The sequence below is a fragment of the Podarcis erhardii genome, assembly GCF_964252035.2.
Source record: "Podarcis erhardii genome assembly, chromosome: 18".
Taxonomy (NCBI): domain Eukaryota; kingdom Metazoa; phylum Chordata; class Lepidosauria; order Squamata; family Lacertidae; genus Podarcis; species Podarcis erhardii.
Window position 1 is genome coordinate 591,037 of NC_138516.1, and position 25,571 is coordinate 616,607.

The 25,571-nt window shown below is 50.8% G+C and overlaps 2 protein-coding genes across 5 annotated transcripts in view; one reads left to right on the top strand and one right to left on the bottom strand.

Moving 5' to 3' along the window:
* Positions 1-3,090, top strand: part of LOC309332891 (serine/threonine-protein kinase PLK2-like) — a 34,182-nt gene extending 31,092 nt beyond the window's left edge. For both annotated transcript variants that reach the window (XM_081846216.1, XM_081846215.1), the window contains exons 11-15: positions 203-274; positions 1,123-1,285; positions 1,417-1,546; positions 2,248-2,358; positions 2,491-3,090. In XM_081846216.1, coding sequence (XP_081702342.1) covers positions 203-274; positions 1,123-1,285; positions 1,417-1,546; positions 2,248-2,358; positions 2,491-2,679 — 665 coding nt within the window. In that variant the 3' untranslated portion in view covers positions 2,680-3,090. The remainder of the gene's footprint in view (positions 1-202; positions 275-1,122; positions 1,286-1,416; positions 1,547-2,247; positions 2,359-2,490) is intronic.
* A 4,185-nt stretch (positions 3,091-7,275) lies between these two features.
* Positions 7,276-23,380, bottom strand: THOP1 (thimet oligopeptidase 1). 3 transcript variants are annotated; one of them, XM_081845950.1, is made up of 13 exons: positions 23,200-23,380; positions 21,065-21,268; positions 20,192-20,340; positions 16,651-16,758; positions 16,084-16,186; positions 15,284-15,444; positions 14,661-14,796; positions 13,522-13,888; positions 12,382-12,583; positions 11,488-11,674; positions 10,691-10,819; positions 9,879-10,015; positions 7,276-8,598 (listed from the first exon to the last, which is right to left on the bottom strand). In XM_081845950.1, the coding sequence occupies exons 1-13, from the start codon at positions 23,363-23,365 to the stop codon at positions 8,440-8,442; spliced, it is 2,208 nt and encodes a 735-aa protein (XP_081702076.1). In that variant the 5' UTR covers positions 23,366-23,380; the 3' UTR covers positions 7,276-8,439. The 3 variants fall into 3 exon arrangements, with proteins under 3 accessions (XP_081702076.1, XP_081702077.1, XP_081702078.1); XM_081845951.1 differs by lacking the exon at positions 23,200-23,380 and adding an exon at positions 22,815-22,922; XM_081845952.1 differs by lacking the exon at positions 23,200-23,380 and adding an exon at positions 22,562-22,679.
* Positions 23,381-25,571: the final 2,191 nt, after the last annotated feature.

Genomic DNA, 25,571 nt, shown 5'->3' on the forward strand with positions numbered 1-25,571 from the left:
TCCAGGCCCAGCCCAGCTCAGGACAAGGCTGCTGCAGCTTCCCATCTCGGCTGTCCTGTGTAGGAATGGAGCTAAGCGTTCAGGAAATGGGGGGGGGGGCAGGAACCTGCCGGGTTTGGAAGGCTGTGGGGGGCAGAGATGCAGGTGGAGAGTCTGCCCCCAGCGCCTGCTGCTTCTCACTCCATCTCTGTCTCTCCTCCAGCCGATGCCGAGAGGAGCATCATGGCCAAAGTGGATGAAGTTCTGCGGACCTGCCTGAAGACCATCCCCCTGGGTGAGGCTCCCTATTGTTTGCATGCCCAGGCCCAGGAACTGGCTGTGTTCTGACCTCCCACCCCCTGTCCCTGGAAGGGACTGTCTCTGCCTGCCTTAAATGGCCACCTTTAGGGTCACCCTCATGTCATCACGCAGCCTGGAAATGTCTGCGCAGCACCTTGGAGGAGGGAGAAACTGAATCTCTTGGAAAGGAAGGTTGAGGGTCCCATCTTCGGACTTCATTTCTTCCAGATTTGGGGGGGGGGTGTCAGTAAAGGAGCCCCTTAGTATTCTGACCTGGGAGAGCTCGAGACTCTTAATCTCAGGGCCGTGGGTTCGAGCCCCACGTTGGGCGAAAGATTCCTGCATAGCAGCGGGTTGGGCTGGATGTCCCTCGGGGTCCCTTCCGACTCTGCCATTATTGGGTTCAGGTCGGAAGCAGCAGTTGTGCAGCAGAATTCTTGTTATTAAATTTGTATCCTGCCCTTCATCTGCAGATCTCAGGGTGGTCAGCTATGTTAAATTACAATATAATAACCACGGAATACATAACAAAATAAGCACAAGAAAGAACTATTTTCCCCTTGAACAACACATCAGAAGGGTCCCCTGAGGGTCATGTAGTCAAACCCCCTGCAAGGGAAGAATCTCAACTTGCATCCCCCCCACCCAATTTGAAACCACAGCAGACCCTGCTTAGCTTTGCAAATAGGCTGGCAGGTTTGTTTGTTTTTTGCTGCACCCCTAGGAGGCTATAAAGTACAGACCCAATTTTAGAAAATGCAGGGAGATAAAACCTAAAGGAGGTTTTTTTGGGGGGGGGAGTTGAGCTCCTCCCTCCGCCCCCCCTTCCTGCCTTCTCTGCAGCGGAAGAGGATCCCGAGGGGCCCCCAAGGGCTGGACCCGTCCAGATGGTCACCAAGTGGGTCGACTACTCCAACAAGTACGGCTTCAGCTACCTGCTCTCGGACGGCTCCACCGGAGTGCTGATGGCCGATGGGACCCACATCGCTCTTTGCCCGCAACGCCAGTGAGTGCCGCCCCACCCTGTTTCCTGCTCTCTTCATGAGCGCAGAAAGGGCTGAGGAGGGCAGAGGAAAAGAAGCTGGCTTGAGCTGCCTGCTGGTTTCTTAAAAATCTCTCCTACCTGCACCCCCCCAGGCGCGTCTGCTACTGCCCCGAGCTCCACAAGGCCTCATCCTTCCCGCGGAGAGATGTGCCGCCTTCGCTGACCATGAAAATGGGGGTTCTCCACTTCTTCAGCCGGTACATGCAGCAGCGACTCCTGGAGGTGAGCAGAGCAGGATGGGAGGCGAGCAGCCAGAAGATGAGAGCTGATGCCCCCCTGAACCCCAGTTCTTTTTAAATTGTATCCAATATGAAATAAACTGCTGTAGAGTTGGAAGGTACCCATAATTTTAGGGTTGTGGGTTCAAGCCTCATTGGGCAAAAGATTCCTGCCTGGCTACATGACCCTCAGGGGGCCTTCCATCTCTTGTTGTTGTTTAGTCATTTGGTCGTGTCCGCTTCTTCGTGACCCCCTGGACCAGAGCACGCCAAGCACTCCTGCCTCCCATAGTTTGGTCAAACTCATGCTGGTAGCTTCGAGACCACTGTCCCACCATCTTCTCCTCTGTCGTCCCCTTCTCCTTGTGCCCTCCATCTTTCCCAACATCAGGGTCTTTTCCAGGGAGTCTTCTCTTCTCATGAGGTGGCCAAAGTCTTGGAGCCTCAGCTTCAGGATCTGTCCTTCCAGTGAGCACTCAGGGCTGATTTCCTTCACAATGGAGAGGTTTGATCTTCTTGCAGTCCATGGGACTCTCAAGAGTCTCCTCCAGCACCAGAATTCAAAAGCATCCATTCTTCGGCGATCAGCCTTCTTGATGGTCCCACTTTATGGTCCCGCTCTCACTTCCATACATCACTACTGGGGAAACCAGAGCTTGAACTTCCATCTCTGCCATTCTACAATTTCCCCTCCTCCTTCCCCAGGGGGGTCACCAGCAGGCAAGTCCCACCACCTCGCTGGACAACCTCTGCCTCCTGCACTTTGCAAAGTCCCAGGAGGCACTTTTGATGCTCTTCAGCGACGGGACCCTGCAGGTAAGAGTCACCTGGGTGGGGTGGGGTGGGGTGGGGTGGGGAGGAGGGGTCTCCATCTTACGGTTTTTCTTTCCCACCAAGTTGTTTTCCACACACCCCTCACTTCCTCCCCTTTCTGCCCCCCATTCCCAGGTCAACTTCTACCACGACCGCACCAAGCTTGTGCTGAGCCCCACGTCAGCTGGGGGGTACCTCCTGACTTTCGTGGACCGGCAGCGCCAGAGCAGGACCTTCCCACTGGAGACGCTGGTCCTGCGAGGTTGGACGATCCCCTTGCGAGAGCGCCTCAGCTATGCCCTGAGCATGCTGCACTGCCTGTAGCAGACCCCTCCCAGCACCCCCCTTTCCCTGAGCCCACTTACACTCCCTGCCCTGTCACTCACAGGCTGCTGGCCAGATCCTGCTCTGCCCCCCACGTGGGGTTGGGGCCAGGGGGTGGTGGCGGGGCTCTGTGCAAGGGTTGGAAATCCAGGCAGGATCCTTGTGTCTTGTAAGGAGCAGCCTAGGAGCAAGCAGGTGGTGAGGGCAGGATGAAGCCTGAGGCAGCGGAGACGGCAGATTGGGTTGCGGGTTCGAATCTCATGTTGGGTGGGATATTCCTGCATTGCAGGGCGTTGGGCTGGATGACTCTTGGGGTCCCTTCCAACTGCATAAATCTATGAGGATAATAAGCAAGTGCAGTGGTACAGAAAGGGGGCAGCTGTGGGTCCCAGTGGGGTTGGACAGCCAGTGGTTGGGGGCGAGGGTGGTTGGGGTTGGGGTGGGGCTTCCCACACATTGCCGTGCTGGTTGTGGGGGCTGGAGGGTGGTGGTTCTGTGGAGCCGGTGAGGAGGAAAAAGCAAGGGGACCCCCAAGATGAGGGGAGGGAAGGAGGGTCTCTGGTGGCTGGAGGGTTTTGATCTGTGGGGTGCAAGCTGAGTATGGGAGAAATGGGGGGAGGGTGGTTAGTGGGCAGAGCAGGATTCTTGCCCATGGCCGACCTCAGGCAAGCAGCGGCGATGACGACTGCGGCGAGTGCTAAGCTGTTCCCTGTCCTGATACAGCAGCTCCCTCCCAAATTCCTGTTTTTAATTAAAGCAATGTGACTCAGACCATGTGACTCAGGCTTCTTTCTCCTGTTTTGTCCCCACAACAACCCTATGAGGGAGGTGAAGCTGAGAGCCAGCGACAGGCCCCCAAGGTGGGGCTACACAACTGAGTTAGGATTCGAACCCAGGTCTCTCCCAGGTCCACTGCCTCTCATTCCATATTGTCTACACTGCCCAGCAGAGATGGCTCAAAAGGACCGGCCAACAAGCTGCCACTTGGCTATGATAGCTCAGTCAGGAGACTTAATCTCAGGGTTGCAGGTTTGAGCCCCACATTGGGCAAATGGTTCCTGCATTGCAGGGGGTTGGACTAGATGACCCTTGGGGTCCCTTCCAAATCTATCATTCTATGGTTCTCTGAACATTTCCTTTTGGGCAAAGCAAGATTCTAGTCCTGTTTTGAAGACAAACTTGTATTTATTCCCAAAGGTCTACTAAGATTCAAGTCCTCAGCGTTCTGACTTAAAGGGCAGATTTGCAGACATCCCATAATCTCAAAAGTACAGACCAATGGGGGGCGGATCCTTCCTCCTCAGCGGAGAAGTGGGGCTCTCTCTGGCTGTTGGCTCTATAGGGTGATGCACTCTCTGTGGCTCTATAGGGTGATGCACTCTCTGTGGAAAAAAGTCACTCCAGCCAAGGTCACCTGCCCACCCCCCATCGCTCCCCCCCCCCCCCGTTGCAGATTAAACCTCCAGGAGTGACAAGGTCCTTGGGACAAGCATGTCACCACCTCCTGGGGAAACACAGCGCAGGAATGCGACTGCCGTGGGGCACGTGCATTGGCTGCTCCACTGAGGATCAGGCCCTGCCCCCCCCCCCCGGCTTGGTCGGGATCTTTCTGGGGGTTTCAGAGGAGCAACAGTCAACCCCGGGACCTGCATGCAAAGCCAGGTGCTTGTCCACCAAGCTTGTCTTTGGAAATAAAGATTCTGGTCCTCATGGTCTTAACACAAAGCTGTGGAGTCTGGTTCCATATTGTCTGCACAGGCCAGCAGCAGCTGTCCAGGCTTTCAGGCAAGGAGATGTCAGGAATCAAACCTGTGACCTTCTGCTTCTACCCCAGGGAGACACGTCCTGCTCAAGCCCTTCTTGTCTCCAGGCTGCATTTCCACCAGCCGCCTCCCCCCTGTAACTGCAGCCCCCCCCCGACTTGCCCCTTGCCCTCCACTCTGGTGCCAAACCAGGGACCAGCTTGGAACCTGCAGCTACGTAGCTGTGATGGCTGCACTCCCCCTCCCCTGTTGGAGACAGCAAATGCTTCTGAATGAGACCAGGATGGGATAGTAGAGCCTCCAAGCCCAGGGGCAGTCTACCACTGAATACTAGACAATGGGAAACAAGCACTGGGCAGTGCCTGGCACTCAGGTCCTGCTTGGTGGCTTACTAGATGGGCCCCCTTTGACCATATTGTCTTCTATGGAACCTCCAGGCCCAGAGGCAGTCTCTCAATTCCTAGGTGCTTAGATGTCACTGCAAAGGCCACTGCAGAGAGCCTCTTTGGCCTGATCCCACAACCAGGCTCTTCTTATGGAACCTCCAGGCCCACAGGCAGTCTATCGGGATCCCAAGGTTCCCTGTGAGGACAGGGCCCTGGGCTGGATATGGTGTGGGGCTCTGTGCACCCAACAGGCTCAGACACGCGGCCCATGCCTTCCCTTCCAGGATAGTAAACTATGCTAAATGTGTTCTGAGTTTACAGCTGCCCTGAAATAAGTATGACCAGACGCAGCGGGACGTTGAACATTCTCTGGGTTAAAAAGGAGGCCAGAGGCCCCGTCCCTCGTCTCCCACCCCACCAGTCTTGGCTGCTGGAAATGTGGCAACAGATGTTGGCGGGGGGGGGGGGCTTTTGTGGGGCTTGGTGCCTCCTGCGTTGGCACATACGGGGCAAGGGCCTCCACGTCCCCTGGTGAGATGCACCTGATTCACTCCTGGAACCTGCAATTCCATAGAAGCAGCACTGTAGAGTTGGAAGGGTCTCCCAAGGGTCATCCAGTCCAACCCCGTAATGCAGTGCTTTCAAGGCATTCTCTATGCACACAGAGCAGGTGGCCAAGCTGCCCCTGCACCACCCTGTGAACTCCTGCCTGAGTGCAGTTAATTTGGTCCTGCTATTTAAGCCTGAGAAAGGCATGGGGAGAGAAAGGAGCAGACACAATCATTTGCGCTCAAGGCAGGGAGAGAAGAGAAGAGAGATGCAGCAAAGCCCCCTCCCCAAGGCCTATGAAATCATAGAATGGAAGGGACCCCTGAGGGTCATCCAGCCCAACCCTCTGCAATGCAGGAGTCTTTTGCCCAACATGGGGCTCGAACCCACGACCCTGAGATCAGGAGTCTCCTGATTTGCGACTGAGCTGGCCCAGGCCCCCTACAGAAGGGGGGGGGGAGCAGAGCTGCTGGAAGAGGCCAAAGGGGGCCCATCTAGCCCAGTATCCTGTTCCCACAAGGGCCCCGCAGATGCCAGCTTTCCATTGCAGAAGGTCGCCAGTTCAATTCTTGACAGCAGCCCCAGAAAGAAGGGTGAGGGCTTTTTACAATTTCTGGCCTGCTCCTTCACTGCAAGAGGTAGCCCAGGACAGAACAGCTCTGTTGGTGTGAACCTGGCGCTGACAAGGCCACGGTGGCCAGTTCAGTCCCCACAGGGGACAGCTGCATATTCCTGCCTTGCAGGGAGTTGGACTAGATGGCCCTCAGGGTCCCTTCCAACTCTACCATTCTGTGATGCCGATGCTTCCTGATGGAGAGGATGTCCTGATTTTTATAGGAGAAATGCTGGCGGGGCTGATGGAATCAAGGAACCCTCACCCAAAATAAAATAATTTGGTGTTTAAGAGGCCAAGATGACAATCAGGAGCTGCAGGGCATGCCAACATTGCGGGGACAATCTCTCCCCCCCCCCCCGGCTTCAATCCTGTGCCCTAATAAGGTCACACTTGTTTTGGACCTGATATGGACCCCCACCCACTTGCCAGCACCCCCCACTCTTCCATCTCCAGGGGTCCAGGCATGAAATGTAAGCTGGGAGATGATTGCAAGGCCCCCCAAGGAGAGCAGCATGCGGAGACCCACGAGCCAAAAATAGTGGGGGGTTTTGGGGGCTAGGAGTGGAAGCGCAGAGATTTGGCCAAAATGCTAGGAAGGGCAAGGCATCCCAGAGGCAGGCGAGACAGACGAGGAGGCCGGCAGCCCAGGAATCTGTTCCCCACCCCAGGGACAAATTTAGCCCCGTCTGCGTGCCCAGAATAAGGCGCCCTGGGCCCACTCCAGCGCACAGTGGTGCTCCAGCCACAAACCTAATCCTCCCCCCTGTGTGCACGAAGAAAGACCCCCCTGGCTTTTAATAAACACTGTTTGTAAATGGAGCCTGGCCTAAAATTAACGCCGACCTCCTCCCCTCCTCAGAGATCTGGGTCTTTGCAGACAAAAGATGCACAGCACCCCCCCCATGTCTCTGGAGCGCATGGAAGTGCCCGGACTGCCCCCTAAAGGGCAGTGGTGGGCATTGCAGCTGGCACTGCTGGAGCCAAGACACCTGCATTGCAGCGGGTTGGGCTGGATGATGCTCGGGGTCCCTCTCAGCACCACGCTTCTATGAAAAGGGCGCAGTGCTCTGTGCATGGGGATCAGGTCTATTGCAAGGAAGTACAAGAGGGGAACTCGGACAATCTGGAGGTTTAGAGACTCCCCTCTTTCTTCCTTCTCTCTCTTTCCTCTCCCTTACACACACGAACACTCTCCACAGAATCACACCCAAGACAACATGGTCTAGCACCTTTGTAAGCTGCCTTCTCCCCTCCATCAAGAATGCCAAGTCCAGCCCCAAACGAAAATCTCAAAAACCCTTTATTGGCCGTCCAACCTCAGCCCCGGCTGCTGCTGCTAAGAAGACGAGCTGTGTCCACAGGGACCCCTTTGCTTCCGCCGGGAGAGAACTCGATCCACAATCCACGTTAGACGGATATGAAAACAGGGGGCCCAGACAGCTGCTGCATGGAGTGGCTGGCCGGGCCAAGGCAGAGTTTGGGGGGTCCCCTTCAGGATCTCAGTTGAGACCAGATCTCTGCGCCGCAATGGCTTCCGTCCCGCCTTAAAAACTGTAAGGGTCTTTTGATTTGATAGACGGCCGCTTCCTGAGAGGCAATGATTGCCCTCCTTTGGAGAAGAGGGGCCATTTTGTGCTGCACAAAACCCCACGGGGTGATGTCAACTGGGGTTTGCTCCCTGCCCCCCCAAATATCCAGCATTGAGAACAGCCTCAAATGAACGGTTGTGCAAACTGCATCAAACCTGCACTGCTAAATTGATACACAGAGCTAAGATTTGGGGCTTAAGATCGATTCCGAAGGGTGTCAAAGCAAGAATAGGAATAATTTTAGCCCCATGGAAATCAGAGAAATGGAGGGAAGGAAAGAGGAGCCCCCCTCCCCCGCTGCAATAATGCATGCAGCCTTCCACCATACACTGTGCACTGCGGCTGGAGCTCTCAGGAGGCAGCAAACCCAGGGGGTGCCTCTGCGAGTGAATGTCCCCCGCAGGAAAATCGAGAAGGGGCTGCAGCAGAAGACACAGGGCAGGGCAGCACCTTCCCGTCTTGTCTTCAGCAACTCTGCTTTACACTTCTACAAGAGCCCTGGATCTGACTGATCTAGGCCAGGGATCCACTTGCAAGCGGCAGCAAGCTCCAGCCTCCACCCAAGGGCAGGAAAGAATCAGAGCTCCAAACCAATTGTTCTAAGCACAATCCTTTTCCTTGCAAACTATATTTTCCTGGGGGGGGGGGCAAAGGAGTCAGATGGGTTTAGAGAAATTTTGTTTGTTGGGGCTCTGGGGGTGGGCCAAGGAGGGAATCAGGAAGCCAGAGAGCCCTTCCCTCCAGAACTCTGGGTGGGAGGCAAGGTGGACCCCTCCCCACTCCCAAGGCTATTTCTACAAGCAGGCCGCCAGGCAGGACTTGCAAGTGCCCCCCAGCTGGGAAGCGGGCAGGCCGTCTCAGCAGGACGGGGGGGGGCTGGTGGGGTCGGCGGCAAGACCCTTGCTGGCCAGGAAGGCATCTTGCTTGGGATTCCGGCCAAGGAAGCGGAGCAGCATGTCGGAGGCATCGAGGGAGCCGCCGGGACGCAGGATGCAGTTCCGGTAGTCCATGCCCACCTAGAAAGGAGCCAGAGAGAAGCCGGGTCAAAATCAGAGACTCAAGAGTTGGAAGGGGCCCCCAGGGGTTATCTAGCCCAACCCCCGGCAATGCAGGAATCTCAGCTAAAGCATCGAAGACAAGCGGCCCCCCAGCCTCTGCTGAAACACCTCCAGGGGAGAGTCCAGAAGCTCCTGAGAAGCCATGCAATAAACTGCCACTTCCGGGACATGCAATGGGAAAAGCAGCCGGTGCCGAGGCATAAAAGGATTTGCACACTGCTTATTTCTCTCTCTCTCCCCCCCCCCTTTTCTACTCCTCCACTTTTTATGCTTTTATTGTACCTAGGGGGAAAGATATTGTTTTGTATTTTTCTCTATTAACCTTAATAAAATTTATTTATATAAACTTCCCTGTTCAGAGAAGTTTTTAATGTGTGACATCTTAGTGTATTTTTTGTCTTTGTGGAAGCCGCCCAGAGTGGCTGGGGAAACCCAGCCAGATGGGCGGGGCACAAATAATAAATTAATAATAATAATAATAAATAATAAAATAAAATAAAATAATAATAATAATAATAAATTAATAATAATAATAATAATAATAATAATAATAATAATAATAATAATAATAGTAAAGGTACCCCTGCCCTTACGGGCCAGTCTTGCCAGACTCTAGGGTTGTGCGCCCATCTCACTTAAGAGGCCGGGGGCCAGCGCTGTCCGAGGACACTTCCGGGTCACGTGGCCAGCGTGACGAAGCTGCTCTGGCGAGCCAGCACCAGAGCAGCACACAGAAACGCCGTTTACCTTCCCACTATAAAGCAGTACCTATTTATCTACTTGCACTTAGGAGTGCTTTCGAACTGCTAGGTGGGCAGGAGCTGGGACCGAACGACGGGAACTCACCCCGCCGCGGGGATTCGAACAGCCGACCTTACGATCAGCAAGCCCTAGGCGCTGAGGTTTTACCCACAGCGCCACCCGCGTCCGATAATAAAATAATAATAATAATAATATTGTTATTATATATAAAAATGCATAAGGCTGTCTCATAAAACTTCATAAAGTTAAATCTGGTTGTCCATTCACCACTGTTAACTGTAATAGTCCTGGTGGAGTAGAAGGGTTTTCACTTTGATACTCAGTGGCAGGGAGTTCCACGGGACCCGGTGCTTGGCGGAGGCCATTCCAGGCTCTTGGCTGGCAGGTGAGCGACACAGGCAACTCTGGTTGGCTATGCACAAGCAGCAGAGGCTTGAAGGACGAGAGGTGGTGGGAACAGAGGGCTCCCTGCCTACCTTGTGGTTCATGACGCCTTCTTTCTTGAAGCGGGTGTAGAACATGTCCATGGAGTAGACCTCGCTCCAGAGGTAGCCGTAGTACTGGGCATCGTAGCCCCCTGCCAGGTGGCCAAACGTCGCCGGCATGTTCGTACCTTGCAAGGGGCAATGCAGGGAGAAGGTTAGGAGAGCCTTGGGGGACGCTTCCCTTAGACACAGAATTGTCGGGTTGGAAGGGACCCCCAAGGGCCATCTAGTCCAACCAATGGTCTGCGTGGGGCATTGCATCTACATGGGAAACAGCCCAAATCCCACCACAGAATCTCCCTGGAAGAGAAAATATAATGGAGAAAAGGAGGTCTTGGTGGAGAGGTCAGTGAGGACTAGAACCTACAGGTGCTTCTTCTATGGTTTGGCATTCCTTTGTGACACATATCTGACTACGGGGGTGGTCTTCCTTCACTGGGACTTGGCTGTTTTCACCCTCCTGCAACGAAACTTGCCCTACGTGCCCATTTTGTGGTTTAGCTCTCCATCTTTTCGTTTCCATGCGTCATTCTCACGGACCCACACCATAAAAGGATATAATAATAGAACTTTGACCAAAAGGAAACATTGGAATGGCAAAAGAAAAAAAAGTCAAGGAAGACTAAAACAAGTAAAAACAAAAGATTGCCACCCAAGACCAAAGAGGAGGAGAGCATCAGGCCCCATTGGGATTAAGAGGGCAGGTGAAACCTTTCAAAGCGGCACAGAATCCGACCAGATTTCTAAACTGCACTGATCTTGACCAGATTTAGCTGTTCCCCGCAGCCTCCTCTGCCCGCTACCTGGGGTTGCAGGGACGCCCAGGATCTTGTCACACTGCCGGGCATACTCCTCCGCAGGGTCGGCGTCCATCTGTGTGTGCAAAGCCTGGTCAACCTTGGCCAGGACGATCTGCCGCAGGTTGAAGAGTCCTGGAGAGAGAGGAGGAGGAGGAGGAAGAAAAGGAGAAAGTGGGGCAGGGGGCTCTGGGGTCCCCAACAACTGAATTAAACCAGAGGAAGGTTCAAAAAGCTAAGAACAAAAGCTAGAGGACTCGCTTTGGGTTAGGAATTTCCTGGTTCCAGGAAACTGTGTGTCGCCTTCTTTATGAAGAGGAGTCTGGGATGCAGAAGCTGATTAACTATTAAATAAATAAATAAATGAAACAAAATAAACTAATCAGTCTTGCATGTATTGCCTAAACACCGGCTTCTGGGTTAAAGGGGATATTTCCTTGCTTATCTGTATGGTGCTGCTATTATGCATCAAAAGGATTTAATTTGAATTAGTACACACATACAAATGTTTTAAATGGAGAAAGAAAGCTACTGGATAGTTCAGCATCCAAGATTCTTTCCCAGCAAGTTATTTTTTATTGATAAGCTTTTGATCTGGGAGAGCTCAGTCAGTAGAACCTGAGGCTCTTAATCTCAGGGTTGTGGGTTTGAATCTTGCGTTGGGCGAAATATTCCTGCCTTGCAGGGGTGTTGGATGGATGACCCCCTGGGCCCCCTCCAATGCTACGATTCCAGGCATGCTTTTGCAGGTGTTATTGCTCCTTCCCGCCCTTCCCGTGCAGCCACCTGGGGACGCTGCCTACCTGTGTTGGCCTGTCGGGACTTGATGAGCTTCTCCAGCAGCTGGTCTGGGATGGGCACGCCGTTCTTGTAGTGCGTGGACATCCGCCGCAGGGGCTCCTTCTCCCACACCCAGTTCTCCAGCATCTGCGACGGAGCCTCTACGAAGTCCCTCTCCACGTGGGTCCCACTGAACATGGCAAAGTCCGCCTGTCCGGGGGCAGAGAGGAAGGGGCTGAGCAAAGGGCTGCAGGACTGTCCTCAAAGTTACCCAGTGAGCTTCCTAGCTAAGTAGGAAGGATTTGAACCCTGGTCTCACTCAGGCCTCATTTAATCGACACCACAACACTGTGAGGCAGCTTGGGGCCGAGAGAGGGGCTCTGACTAACTCCAAGGTTAGTCATTAAGCTTCATGACCAAGGTGGGGGAATTCGAACCCTGGTCTCTCCCAAGTCTTTGTCCTGTTTTCATCCCTACAACCATGTGAGGCAGGCTAGGCTGAGAGGTCACACAGTGGGCTTCAAGGCTGAGTGCGGGGGATTTGAGCTCTGGTCACTTCCAGGACCTAGTCCGAGACTCTAATCACTATGTGACGCTGCCGTGGGGGGGCCACCTGCCATGGATACTTGTGTATCTGCATGGGGTTGGACTAGATGACCTTGTGGTGTCCCTTCCAACTCTGCCATTCAATACTTGGCAATCATTTTTAATGATTCCTACACACTGTTTCACACGTTTTACCCAACAGGCAACACTAAATCACACTAATTTAGCCCAAATACCTTTCCAATCCCAGGTTGCTTCACCGCTTTCTAGCACCCCTCATTTTCAAAGGTTGGAAAAATCAGCAACTTGACCTCGGACCCATTTTCCAGCCCAGAAGACCGGGGCCAAGGGCTCCCGGGTCGGCCTCTCACCTGCGAGCAGAGCTGGTGCATGACGTGCCCAAACTCGTGGAAGTAGGTCTCCACCTCGTCGTGCTGCAGCAACGAAGGCGCGTCCTGCGTGGGCTTCGTGAAGTTGGCCACCATGGCTGCCACCGAGATCTGGCGGCTGCCGTCGGGGAGAAGGCAGCCGGGCTGCAGACCAAAGCAGGCTGCGTGGCCATACTTCCCCTCCCTGCTCCGGGGACAAAGGAGAGCCTGTGGCAGAGCAGCCGGCTGGGCTAGGGGTCCCTTCCCACACTGTGCTTCTGACACTCTCTTGGGGCTGGAGCCTCCAGGGCCAAGGACAGTCTATCTGGACTCCAGCCAGGACAGGAAGCAGGGCTGGACTTTGGCCCGAGGCAGCAGCCAGGCTCTTCCTTGAGAGGCCTCCTGGGATGGCAGAACCTCTCTGCCCTGGGGAACCAGAAGGCGGGGACAGGGCTGGTGTGCTCAGGACCCCTTGGGGGCTTCTGGACTGATTGCTAGATTTTATTTCTTTGCCAATTCCCATCCTGATGAATCCCTAACCTTTTACAACCATTAACTGGTGAACGTGTAAAATAACATCCTAAATGCAGCACAAGTCTTAGAAAATAAGTAACAAATCATCAGTGAAGCAATTACAAATCATTGATGAAACAATTGCTGTTTAGCAATAAACAGAGCAACCAAAATTCTTCCCTTGGAGGGCATCTGGTCGCCTACTTTGGGACCAGGGTGCTCTGGGCCTGATCCAGTGGCGGGAGTCTTCGGATGCCTTGATGGAGCCTCCAGCTCCAGAGGCAGTCGATCTGGAATCCTGGGTCTTTGGGGGCACCTGGCCACTATGAGGACAAGAGGCCAGGGCAGTTGGGCCCCCTTTGGGTCTGGTCCAGCAGCAAAGCTCTTTTCTGGAGCCTCCAGCTCCAGAGACAGCAACTCTGGATTCCTCGGTTCTATGGGGCATTTTGCTGCTGTGAGGTCAGGATGTTGGGCTGCTGGGCTGATCCAGCCCCTGGGTTCTTACTATGGAGCCTCCAGCTGCAGAGGCAGACTACCCAGCTTCTTTGGCTCTATGGGCTGCTGGCCCATGAAGACTAGAAGCCCTGGACCTGAGACCTTCTGCACGCTCTTTGACCCTCCGCGACTCACCTTGGGTAGAGGTCCAGGTAGAACTTCCCGACGGCCTGGCCGGAGTGGGCGTCCTGCACTGCATAGAGCTGGACATCGGGGTGCCAGGCGGGGGCCCCCTCCTCCAGGCGGAAGGTGAGCCCCAACAACTCCTGGTAGATACCCAGCAGGCCGGCCGTCACCACCTCCATGGGGAAGAACTCCTTGAGCAGGTTCTGGTCCACCTGGTAAAGCGTCTCCTGAACCCGGTTCATGTAGAAGCGCAGGTCCCAGGCATGGAGGCAACCGTCAAAGGGCAGGCTGCGCTGCTCGCACTCCTGGCGCTTCAGGGACAGCATCAGGGCCCGCTCCTGCTCGCCCAGCACACGCAGCTTGGCTGCCAGCTCATCTGTGGGGGGGGGGGAGAAGAGTGCAGGAGGGTTGGAGGGTCCCCCGGGGGTCATCCAGACCAACCCTGTGCTGGGCAGGAAGCTCGGCTGAAGAACCACAGACACCCCAGGGTCAACTAGACCACGCCCCTGCCAAGCAGGAAGCTCAGCTGAAGAACCACAGAATGGAAGGTTGGGAGACCCCCTGGGGGCATCCAGACCCACCCCCTGCGAGGCAAGAATCTCAGCAAAAGAATCCCTGATAGACAGCTGCTTAAAATCCTCCAAAGCAGAGTCCACCACCTTCTGAATCTGTTGGTTTGGGTCCTGCCCTCCGGAGCAGAAAAGCAGGGGAGGAGTCTGTGAACCTCCTCTGGCTTTCAAAAATAACTATTGTTAATAAAGAATTTTAGTCAAAGGTTTTCTAAACGCGCAAATAAGAAACACAAACAATAGAAGTGTATCTGAAGATACAATAGAAGTGTGGTATCTGAAGAAGTGTGCATGCACACGAAAGCTCATACCAAGAACTGACTTAGTTGGTCTTTAAGGTGCTACTGGAAGGAATTTGTTTTGTTTAAACAATAGAGAGACTTCCTTGCACCTATTGGAAGGCCTCTACTTCCTTGGAGGTTTTTAACAGATTCTTTAGCGGAGATTCCTGCCTTGCAGGGGGTTGGGATAGATGACCCCCTGGGGTCCCTTCCACCTCTGCAGTCCTAGGAGACCCTTCAACCGTCCGCTTTCTTTGGGGCTGAAGCCATGTGCTCGCCATCTGCAGAAACGCCATACCCAGGAAAGAGGCCACCGTCTGGCCGTCCTTGGCCATGTTCATCTCCAGGACGAAGTCGGCGTGCGTCTCAAATCCCAGCAGAGCCGCCTTCTTCGCCCGCAGATCCACCAGTTCCTTCAGGATCAGGCAGTTCTCCTGTGGCAACCGGAGGGAGGGGGGGAGGCGGTGAGGCAGCCAGTGGGGGAGACCGCAAAGGAGCCCCTTTTATTCCCCCCCTTTCAGAAAAGGCCTTTATCATCAACTACATGGAGAAACAGACATTCTGAGAAATGTAAGGAAACACAAGGCTGCAGCAAAACCCTCAACAAAGAAAATGGAATTGTGCAGGGAGGTTTTCCTCCCTGTATCGTAAACTCGAACTCGTGACATGCAAGGAAGCGGAACGCCAGGAGGGTCAGGGCGGGTGGAACGGCACAGGGTCCATCTGCGGAACTCACTGCCACAGGACACCAACTCAGACGGCTTTTAATGAGCGAGGGACAAAATTTGAATTGCAAGTTTGCTGAAACAAGTCCCTGCTGAGTTTTCATGTGACAGCAGAGATATGCAGGGAGAAAGGGAGCCGTTCTCCGAGCAGAAAGCAGAAAAGGCGTTCATTTGTTTGGTTTGTGCTGCCTTCTACCTCCTTGCAGCGGGAGTTGAACTGCTTCTCCACCAGCCTCCGCGTCTCTGGAACGTGGCACTTCTTCATCAGGGGGAAATAGTGGGGGTACTTCAGGGTCACCTTCAGGTTCCCCTCCTCAGTCTTCTCCAGGGAACTCAGGAAGTCCTCAGGAAGACCCCCTGCAAGGAAGGACAAGGGCACCCACGGGTGGCGGGCAAAGGGGCCCAGGGGTGAGACTCACAGAGGACTAGACACTTTAACTGTACAAGTTCCATGCGAGGATTGCAGGCTTCATGGCGCCTGGCGTCCATTATTGGGTTACTGGGATTATTTTTTTATTACGCTATGCACTGATGCTTTTATACACTTAATCTGCTTCTGGAGATTGTATCCTCTGAAAAGGTCAGGAATAATAATAATAAATGACAAAATGAAACTGTAATATAATGGCGAGTACTTGGCAATCATTTACCCTTTCTAAGCAAAGTAACATTAATCTGTAATCTAACAACAAGTATTTTAAATTATTTCTATGCATACCTGGGAGGAACGGTTGAGAAAATTATTGGGCTTGGCTGAGAGTTGGAAGAGACCCCTGAGGGTCATCCAGCCCAACCCCCTGCAAGGCAGGAATCTTGCCTAAGGTGGGTTTTGAACCCACAACCCCAAGATTAAGAGTCTCCTGCTCTACCGAATGAGCTATCCCAGATATGAAGAATCATGGAAAGGTAGAGTTGGAAGGGAACCCCAAGGGTCATCTAGTCCAAAGCACTTTGCCCCCAATGGCACCCGAGGGACACCCGTTGCCCCGCCCTTACCCAGCTCTTCCCGGGAGAAGGGCAGGACGGTCGTGTCCTCATTGAGGTTCTTGTTGAAGTCGATGCAGAGAACGCTCAGCCTTTTTTTTATCTCTTTGATTTTCTGGGCGAAAGGGGGAAATGGGGTTGGAGGCAGCAAAAGGCCCCGAGCCGAGTTGGCTTCCCCCCCAACAACTGGCCCCCCCACCCTCACCCCTGGTTCCCGATCCCACGTATTCCCACGATCCACGCAGGGCAGTTTACTCGCTAAAAGGCCTCCGTGAATCCACGAGAGGAAGAAGGGGTCCCTCGTCTCAGGCTGCACATCATCCTCCCAGGCCTCTTTCGACCTGGCAGGGGCGTCCCTCCAGCCCCGCTGGGATGAGAGAATGGGGGGGCTGGAGGGGACCCCAAGGGTCATCCAGTCCAACCCACTGCAAGGCAGGAATCACAGCGTTCGGCCAGCTCCGATCCCTTTGCTTCCAAGCCTCCCCAAGAGGAGCCACGGATTTGCCTCTTGAGTCCAGCTGTGCCCCTGGGAGGCCAGGTGACCCTCAGGGCCTCCCCCCCTGGGCAAATGTCTCCCACCTCCTGCGTCTCCTCGGGGAGATGGAGGCCACTCCGCCGGCCCAGCTTGATCAGGCGCTCAAGGTATCGCTTCGCTTCCGGCTTCAGGGAGGTGTTCTCCAGCTTCTCCTGCAAGGAAGCAACAAATCAAATAATTACAGTGGTACCTTGGTTCTCAAACTCCAAAAACCCGGAAGGAAGTGTTCTGGTTTTCGAATGTTTTTCAGAAGCTGAACATCCGATACAACTGTCGGCTATTGTTTCTGGGGCTCCTGTGCCAATCAGAAGCCGTGCCTTGGTTTCCCGAATGGATTAAGTTTGGATTAAGACATTTCAGAAGTCAAACGGATTTCCCGAATCGATTAAGTTTGGCACTTTTGTTTTTGGTATTTATTTTGCATTTTTGTTTTTGAGGCTTTTTCGGTTCATTTGTTTTGGTGACTGTGCGGAACCCAGTTCAGCTCCTGATCGATTGTGTCTCTGCAGAAATGGATAAAAGCCTCCCATCCAAACAATGACTGTCATCAGTGCAGGTAAGAAAAAAATTAATTTTCATTTTTATCATCTACAATACTGTCTTATTTATTTTATAGTACAGTACATTGATTATTGCTTTCATTTTATGGATCAATGATCTCGTTAGATAGTAAAATTCATGTTAAATTGCTGTTTTAGGGGTTGTTTTTAAGGGATTAATTTGTTTTGCATTAATTTCTATGGGAAAGCATGCCTTGGTTTTGGAACGTTTTGGTTTTGGAACGGACTTCTGGAACGGATTAAGTTTGAGAACCAAGGTACCACTGTATTACTAATAATAATCATTGTTGTTGTTATTATTTCATCTCTAAACCACTTAAAGCAGTTCAGAAAATAGGCCAGGACTTACAACAATAACAGCTATTATTATTAATATTATTATTTCATCTCCATAAGGTTGAGAAAAGTTGGTCAGGAGCTCTGAGCCTACCCAGCCAAAGGGCGAAGATGGATCTTCAGAGGAGAGCTGCTTTGCAAACTGGATCCCAGGCTCTGCACTGCTGCCCCACACCAGCTCTGCCCCGAGGGCTGAGAGCAACACCTACACCCAGTTCACTTCATGCACCTGCAGATTTTAAAGCTCATGGTAGGGCAAAACTTAATTTCTGTAAACTGAGCTGCAGCCTGAAGCCTACCAATAAAGCAAGACTCTAGTCCTCATGCTTCCATATGAAAAGCTCATTTAAACTTAATTTTTGCAAATTTCTTCAGGGAGGGGTCTTTAAAAAACAGGGTTTTGGGTGTGAGCAAATCTGCTTGAATTTTTGTGGTTGACCAAGAAACACCAAAACTGCTTCTGGAAAACCAAAGAACATCCATTTTACCATCTGAAAAGATCATGGAACACAAAACAACAAACAAACATAATAACTGCAAATATACAGCAATCATTTTTAGAGAAATTTTACTTCCTAATCAAAACCAAGTGTCCTCTTTGCCTTCTAAAAATGTCAGGTAAAACCAAGTAATTCTAATAATAAATAATTTTAATAATCTACCATATAACTGCCAGACTCAGCTGTCATTTTTAACGATTTATATGTATTGGACAACATTTAGCTAGGCAACTCTAGGTTAGATGAAGAAGCACCAAAACATCTTTTGGAAAAACCAAAGAATTTCCATTTTACCTTCTGAAAAGGGAAAATAAAAATATCTTTCAATTTCCCAATTCATGTTACAATTTTTTAGCACCTCTCATTTTTGGAAAGCTGAAAAACTCAAGACGCCTGACTTGTGCAACTCCGATATTTTAGGCTAATGGCCAAATATAAATCAGTTTAATAAAAATTGATTGAGTGGTGGACTCTCCTTCCTTGGCGGTTTCTAAGCAGAGCTTGGGTGGCTTCTATCAGGGATGCTTTGGCTGAGATTCCTGCATTGTGAGGGGTTGGGCTGGATGACCCCTGGGGGTCCCTTCTAGGATTCTAGGATAGATGCCTGAATACCAAAACAGGCATCTGTGAGGCCTGACAGCACAAAAATAAGTTGGTTAAATTAATACAATTTAGTTTTACTTAGAAAGTTAGATGTGTGTAAAGTTGCATGAAAATAATTGCCTAGGACTTAGAGATCAATAACTGCAAGTGCTAGGCAATTAATTATTTCCCCCAATAAGTGTTGGAAATGTGAAGAAAAAGAGGGTATGTTCTTTGATATGTGGTTGAATCGTAAACTAATTTAAAAATATTGGGAAATGATTTATAAAGAATTGAAGAAAATGTTTACGCTAACTTTTGTGAAAAACCCAGAAGCCTTTTTGTTAGGCATTTCAGGTCAAGATTTGCTAAAAGAGAAGAAAAAACTTTTCATGTATTGTAATGGTTCTAGGGGGTTGCTCATGCGTAAGTTGGCGCCACACCTGGCTGGGTTACCTGGGTGAACCCTTTCTGTCCGGACAGCCACCCATCCGTGGCTGCCTCAATCGCTGGCAGAATCCGTCAGTGGGCGTTTCTTGAACTTCTTCCAGCATAGAAGTTCTTTGACGCCCAGTCTCCTCCTACTCTCCCTGCGCGGAAGTCTTCTGCGCAGGGAGGGTGTGGGCAGTGGAGGACCCGTGCTCTCCCCGCTGGTCTCCTGCGAGGAGTCCTGGAGCCTTCTCTCTGATTCCCTCATCTGCCCCCCTCCTCCACTGGTGCTACGCTGATTTCCTTCCGCAGCGGATGGGCTGCCTCTCTCCCTGCTGGGACCCTCTCCGGCATCCCTCTGCAGCCTTCCCTCCGCCTCTGGCTCCGATGGCAGTTCCCTGACATGTATGCTACAACTACAGCTAGGATGTTGCTAGCACAAAGATCAGGCTTCCTCAACCTCAGCCCTCCATATGTTTTGAGACTACAATTCCCATCATCCCTGACCACTGGTCCCGCTAGCTAGGGATCATGGGAGTTGTAGGCCAAAAACATCTGGAGGGCTGAGATTGAGGAAGCCTGACAAAGAAGGAAAAGTGCTGAAATACCAGGTAAAGAAGAATGGAAACTGACGGAATACGCTGAAATGGCAAAACTAATGGAAAGACAAAGACAATAGAGATTTTAAGAAAGAATGGGGACCATTTATATAAACTTTACAGAATCAATGTAAAGAAACGGACTCACTTGCAAGGTTTGATTAAACACTTGCAATCAACATAAGAAATGTGAAATAGAAATAGGATGTTAAAATGATAAGAGAATAATAATTACTTTAAAATTTTTAAAGAATAACCAATAAGCAGGGAGATATAATATGCCAAAAAACCAGAAAAGGAAGTTGAGGGAAGTCACGGGGGGGGGGCGGGTTGAGGATTTGTAATGTATTTTGTTTTTGAAATAATTATTCTGATGATGAAAAAAATGTAACAGTCAATAAAAAATAAAAAGAAAAAAGAAACCTGGAGAGGCCAGCCAGAGGGAGATGTCAGTCGCCAAACTGGTGCCCAGAGAACTCTGCATGGTTGCAATTGGGCAAGTGCCTGGCAGCTGGGGGAGTTCTAGCACCAGTCCCACCCCCTCCCTGCCCCACTTTGGGGCGCCGCCTGCATCCTGACCTGCAGCCAGATGATGCGCTGGTAGACGTCCCGCCGCATGCTCATCTCCACGTCAAACTCGGAGAGCTTCTTGTCAGCCTCAGTGCTGGCCGCACGAACCTCCTTGCAGGGAGACACGTGTTGCGGGAAGTCTAGCATGTTCCGCTGAACTGGGAGGGGAAGAGGGAAAGGTGGCTGTCAGGCATCCTCTCGGTCCCCTACCCACCCATGCAGAGAGCACCCTGTGCCCCAGAGCTACGCTCACTTTGACTAACAATGGGGCTTTTAGTATCATGGCTCCAGCCCCCTGGAACCTAGTGCATTTCATTTCATTCTTGTCTCCCATCCTCCATCCATAGAGCAAAAGGAGGATACAGCAAGAGACTTTTCAGCTCAGGGTCATGGGTTCGAGCCCCAGCTTGGGCAAAAGGTTTCCTCCATTGCAGGGGGTTGGACTGGATGACCCCTAGGGTCCCTTCCAACAGTATTCCCCTGTGATTCTACCTCCAGGAGGCTTGCACCATAAAAATACAAGATAGAAACACAATACACATACTAAAAAGTAGAGCAAAAACACACAAATCAATACATAATTATATATCCTAACTGCGCTGAGATCTATAGATGAATAGTATACAAATTTAACTATTATTATTATTATTATTATTAAGAATCTTCCTTCCCCCCCACCCCTTCCCACAAACACTTTTGAAAGGTTATTGTATCCTTAGCATCGGTTTGGCTCCTTAAGAATTGCATTGGATAAGGCAGATCCACACAAAGAATCCCAGTAACCGCAGCTTCTCCCAGTGCTGAAGTTCCTAGCACTCCCAGCAAACTACAGCTTCCAGGATTCCTATTGTGTGGAAATGATGCACCTTCTTCTGGACTTACCCGTGTACTCCACCTCCACGGCGGCCAGGGCGCCCAGCGTGTTCTCGTAGGAGATGTCGCCCTGCGCCAGGGCACCCACCGTGTCGTACACCCGCTTGGTCTTCTCGATCAGCTTGGCCGTAGCGTCCTGGATCTGTGCGGCCGTCAGGTCCCAGCGGAGGTGGCTGGCCAGGCACGGGGGGGCTGCAGCCTCCATGGCGCTGTCTGGGTAGGGAAGGGGCAGAGAGGGGGCTTTTTGTATGCCACAACTGCAGCAAGAATTTTGTTAGCCAAAAATTGGAAGCTACAAGAAATGCCAAGAGTGGAGGAATGGCAGATGAAGTTGGTAGACTTTTTGGAGCTGGCTGACCTAACTGGAAGAATCCGTGATCAGAAGGAGGAGGAGCATCAAGAAGAATGGAAGAAATTTAAGGACTATTTGGCTAGATATTCTAACATAATTTAAGTAGAACTACTTGTAAGTACCAAATTGGCCTAGGAGTAAAATAGATTGATTGTATAACATTATGGATTGAGAACATTATGAAAAGAAAGATAGATATTAATGGAATAAGTTAATTCTATTTGAAAGTGGATATTGGAAAACTGCTAAAATGAGTATTATGGAAACACAGGCGGGATCTGAGGAAGTCACTTAACAATGTTATTTAAATTGGGATTTTGACAGTTAAGATATATGTTTGTTTGTCTACTGTATTGTTTTTCTTTTGTGTTTATTATAAATTTGGAAAACAAATTTATTTATTTTTTGAAAAAAAGGGGGCAGAGAGGGGGCATCAAGCAAGCAGGAATGGGAAAATAAAGGGCCAAGGCTAGTAGGATCCTGAATATCAGTGGCTGGGAATCTGCCGAACTCTCCGCCCCAGGAGGCAGCCACCAGCCTAGACAGCTTAGAAACAGGGTCAGACAAATTCATGGAGAGGACAATGCCAGGACAGCTCTGCCGTGCCTCCACAGTTGGAGGCAGCAATGCTTCCAAGTGCCAGTGGCCGGGGATCTGCGGAACTCCCTGCCAAAGGAAGCAGCAGCAGCCAGCAAACTAGACTGCTTTAAAAGAGGACTGGACAAATTCATGCCCTGCCAATGGCTCTTAGCCACAATATCTCTGCTCTGGCCTCCCCAGTTGCTTCAGAATCCCAGTTGCTGGAAACCACACAAGGAAGGGGAAAGTCGCTCGTGTGTTCAAATCCTGCTGGCTGAGTTCCCCTTGGGGGGCATCTGCTTGGCCCTGTGAGAAAAGGAACCTGGGCTGCACGGTTCTGACATTCTTAGGCGGTCGGCACATGGCTCGTGCTCGGCATCTGGTGCCCTCCAGGGCTCCGCGGTGCCCAGCCCAAGCCCAGCGCTCCCTCCTCCCCACTCCCAGCCCCTGCCGGTCCTGGGCTGCTCGCCTCCTCTGCCAACTCCCAGGGCGGCAGGGATGGTGCCAGCCAACCCCACCCAGCCCAGGACGGGGGCCAACGAGCGACCTGGCGGGAGAGGGAAGGCCCGGCGCACCGCAAGCATAGCAGACAGATATCCAATCGGGGAAGTTTTGGGGCACGAATTGTGGAAAGACAGAGAGCGAGGTGGAAGGAAGGAAGCTTGTTGGCAGGTAAGGCTGAAATTCACCCGGGCAAGTCCAAACGGGGAGATGGGGGGGGACCCCAGCCTTCCTGGCTCTGACCCCCCCCCGTCCCCCCGTCCCCGACCCCCCTTCCCGGCCTTTCTACTGCCGCCCCGGCGCGCCTGCTTTGCACCCCCAAAGCACCTGTCGGAGGCGCCATCCGCTTTGGTCGGCCGCGAGTCCGGCTGCTCCGGCTCAGCACATGGAGGTTTCCAGAGCCAAGGCGGCGGGGGAGGAGGAAGGAGCGGAGAGCCAGGGGGGTTGTGGGATGGGGCGGGGCCAAGGCAGGCGAACTCAGAGGGCGGGGGGTTGTCGCCTGCTTTGCATAAGCAGATTTCCCCCATTGCAAACCCCACAAGGAGAAAATCTCGTATAGAATTGGAAGGGGTCCTGAGGGTCATCCAGTCCAACCCGCTGCAGTGCAGGAATATGCGCGCGTCCTTCCTTGAGAAGCATGAGGACAAGCAACCTCTTCTTTTTTAAGGAAGGTGGCAGGCTGAAGGCTCCCTGCTTCTCTCCCTGGCCGCACCTTCAGGGGCCCGCAAGCCACTTTCCTTCAATAGAGAGCCGGAAGTCGTCTTGTAGAGACTCGATTCTCGCATCCCCTTTGGGCCAGGAGCGGACAAAGGCGGGGGCAGCTTCTCCGCCTTTGCGCAGGCTCCACCTCCCGCTCCCACAATCCACCGCTCTCCCATAGCAGCGACTCGCCTGCTTTCCGCCCTCAGTTGCTGGAAAGGGAGCATAGACCTACGAAACGGAAAGAGAGAACGTTTCGTTGTTGGATAAGAAAGGTCAAACGTGCCGAGTGATTTTTTTTGGGGGGGGGGGCGCAATTTAAGGAAGGCGTCCTTTGCTGCTCACTGAACCGGGAGCGTTTCGTGATTGGAAGGTTGGCTGGAAATCCGCTCCATCTCCAAGCCTTTCATAGTAACATGGACCACTTATAAACGCCATCTCCAACTCGTGGAAAGATTCCATCAACAGTTCTCTCCCTAGAGTCGTAGAAAATATTCAGAAATTTGGGGAAGTGGCAGGATTTAAATTAAATAGGAAGAAAACTAAATTATTAGTTAAAAATCTGAAGGAAGAAGAGAAAAAAAGAGTTGGAGCAAAGTATCAAGATAGAAGTTCATAAAAAGGTCAACTATTTAGGGATATGGTTGACATCAAGAAACATAAATACGTATCTACAAAGACAATTATGAAAAAGTGTGGCTCGAGATAAAAAGAAATTTAGAAATACGGAGCAGAATGAATCTTTCCCTGCTAGGAAAAATAGCAGCAGTAAAAATGAATGTTTTGCAAAAAAATGCTATTTCTTTTCCAATCACTCCCAATAATGGTGGAAGATGATTGCCTTAAAAAATGGCAGAAGGAGATTTCAAAGTTTATCTGGGGGGGCAAAAGGCCAAGGATAAAGCATAAGTTACTTACAGATATAAAAGAAAGAGGCAGTTTTGCCCTCCCAAGCCTTAAATTGTATTATGAGGCTGCATGTTTGGTATGGATTAGGAACTGGATAAAACTGGAAAATCAAGAAGCATTGGATTTGGAAGGTCATGACAATAGATTCTGATGGCATGCATATCTATGGTATGGGAAAGGAAAAGTACATAAAGGATTTTATTATCATATAATTAGGAAATCATTAATGAGGGTTTGGGAGAGATATAAAGATAGAACAGAAGACACCACTTGAAGCTTTGCTGCTCAAGTCACTTGGTAAAAAAGGAAAGTGGCTTACATACAGTGACTTACTAAAGGACCAAGAAGGAAAATGGAAGCTAAAAGAGAATGAGGAAATAAAAGATCATTTTCAGAGTTGGTTGGTACATTACAGGCAATTACATGAGATATAAAAAGAAGACAATAAGAAAAGATTTAATTATACTACTTCTAGATTTCAAAAGGAAGTTATAGAAGGGAAAGTGAAGTTGCTGAAGGGTGCATATATTATTCTGCTAGAATGGGAAACAAAAGATGAGGTGAAACAGGTCATTATCAAATGGGCACAAGATATAGGGCATAACATACAATTTGAAGATTGGGAAAAATTGTGGAGAATAGAATTAAAATTTACAGACTATTCTCTTTTGAAAGAAAATTATATGAAAATCATGTATAGATGGTATAGGAGAAAAAGAGGAGGAAGAAGAAGAGTGTGGATTTGATATCCCGCTTTATCACTACGCAAAGGAGTCTCAAAGCAGCTAACATTTTCCTTTCCCTTCGTCCCCCACAACAAACACTGTGAGGTGAGTGGGGCTGAGAGACTTCAAAGAAGTCACCTAGCAGCTGCATGTGAAGGAGCGGAGACGCGAACCCGGTTCACCAGATTACAAATCTACCGCTCTCAACCACTACACCACACTGGCTCTCTATAACACCAGTACGGATTGCAAGAATGTACAAAACCGGGTGAAACGTATGCTGGAAGTATAAAGAAAAAGAAGGGACTTTTTACCATATGTGGTGGGAATGTAGAGAAATTAAAAATTTTGGGGAAATGATATATAATGAGTTGAAGAAAATGTTTAAATTAACATTTGTAAAAAAAACCCAGAAGCATTTTTGTTAGCGATTGTAGGGAAAGACCTGCCAAGGAAAATAATGAACTTAATAGCACAAGGATGGAAGAACGAGGAAATCCCGACAAAAAAACAGTGGCAAGAGAAATTGATGGATTATGCAGAATTGGTGAAATTGGCATAAAAACTGTGAGACAAGGACAACTGTGACTTTAAAGAAGAATGGGAACTTTTTACAAACTACTTAAAAAAACACACAAAATGAATTGGACTCCTTGGCAGGTTTTGAATAAGCATACACAAATTTATTGATTATTAACATAATAAATAGATAACTTAAGGATCTTTACAATTTTTACAATATGCAGAGAAT

Coding starts and splice junctions, on each gene's coding strand:
- THOP1 (XM_081845950.1), bottom strand. CDS start 23,365: ATGGGAGAGCGGTGGATTGTGGGAGCGGGAGGTGGAGCCTGCGCAAAG. Junction 11,675..12,381: donor TGCACCAGCTCTGCTCGCAG/GTGAGAGGCCGA, acceptor GCCCCCGGACAG/GCGGACTTTGCCATGTTCAG. Junction 10,016..10,690: donor GGGCGTCCCTGCAACCCCAG/GTAGCGGGCAGA, acceptor GCCCCTTGCAAG/GTACGAACATGCCGGCGACG.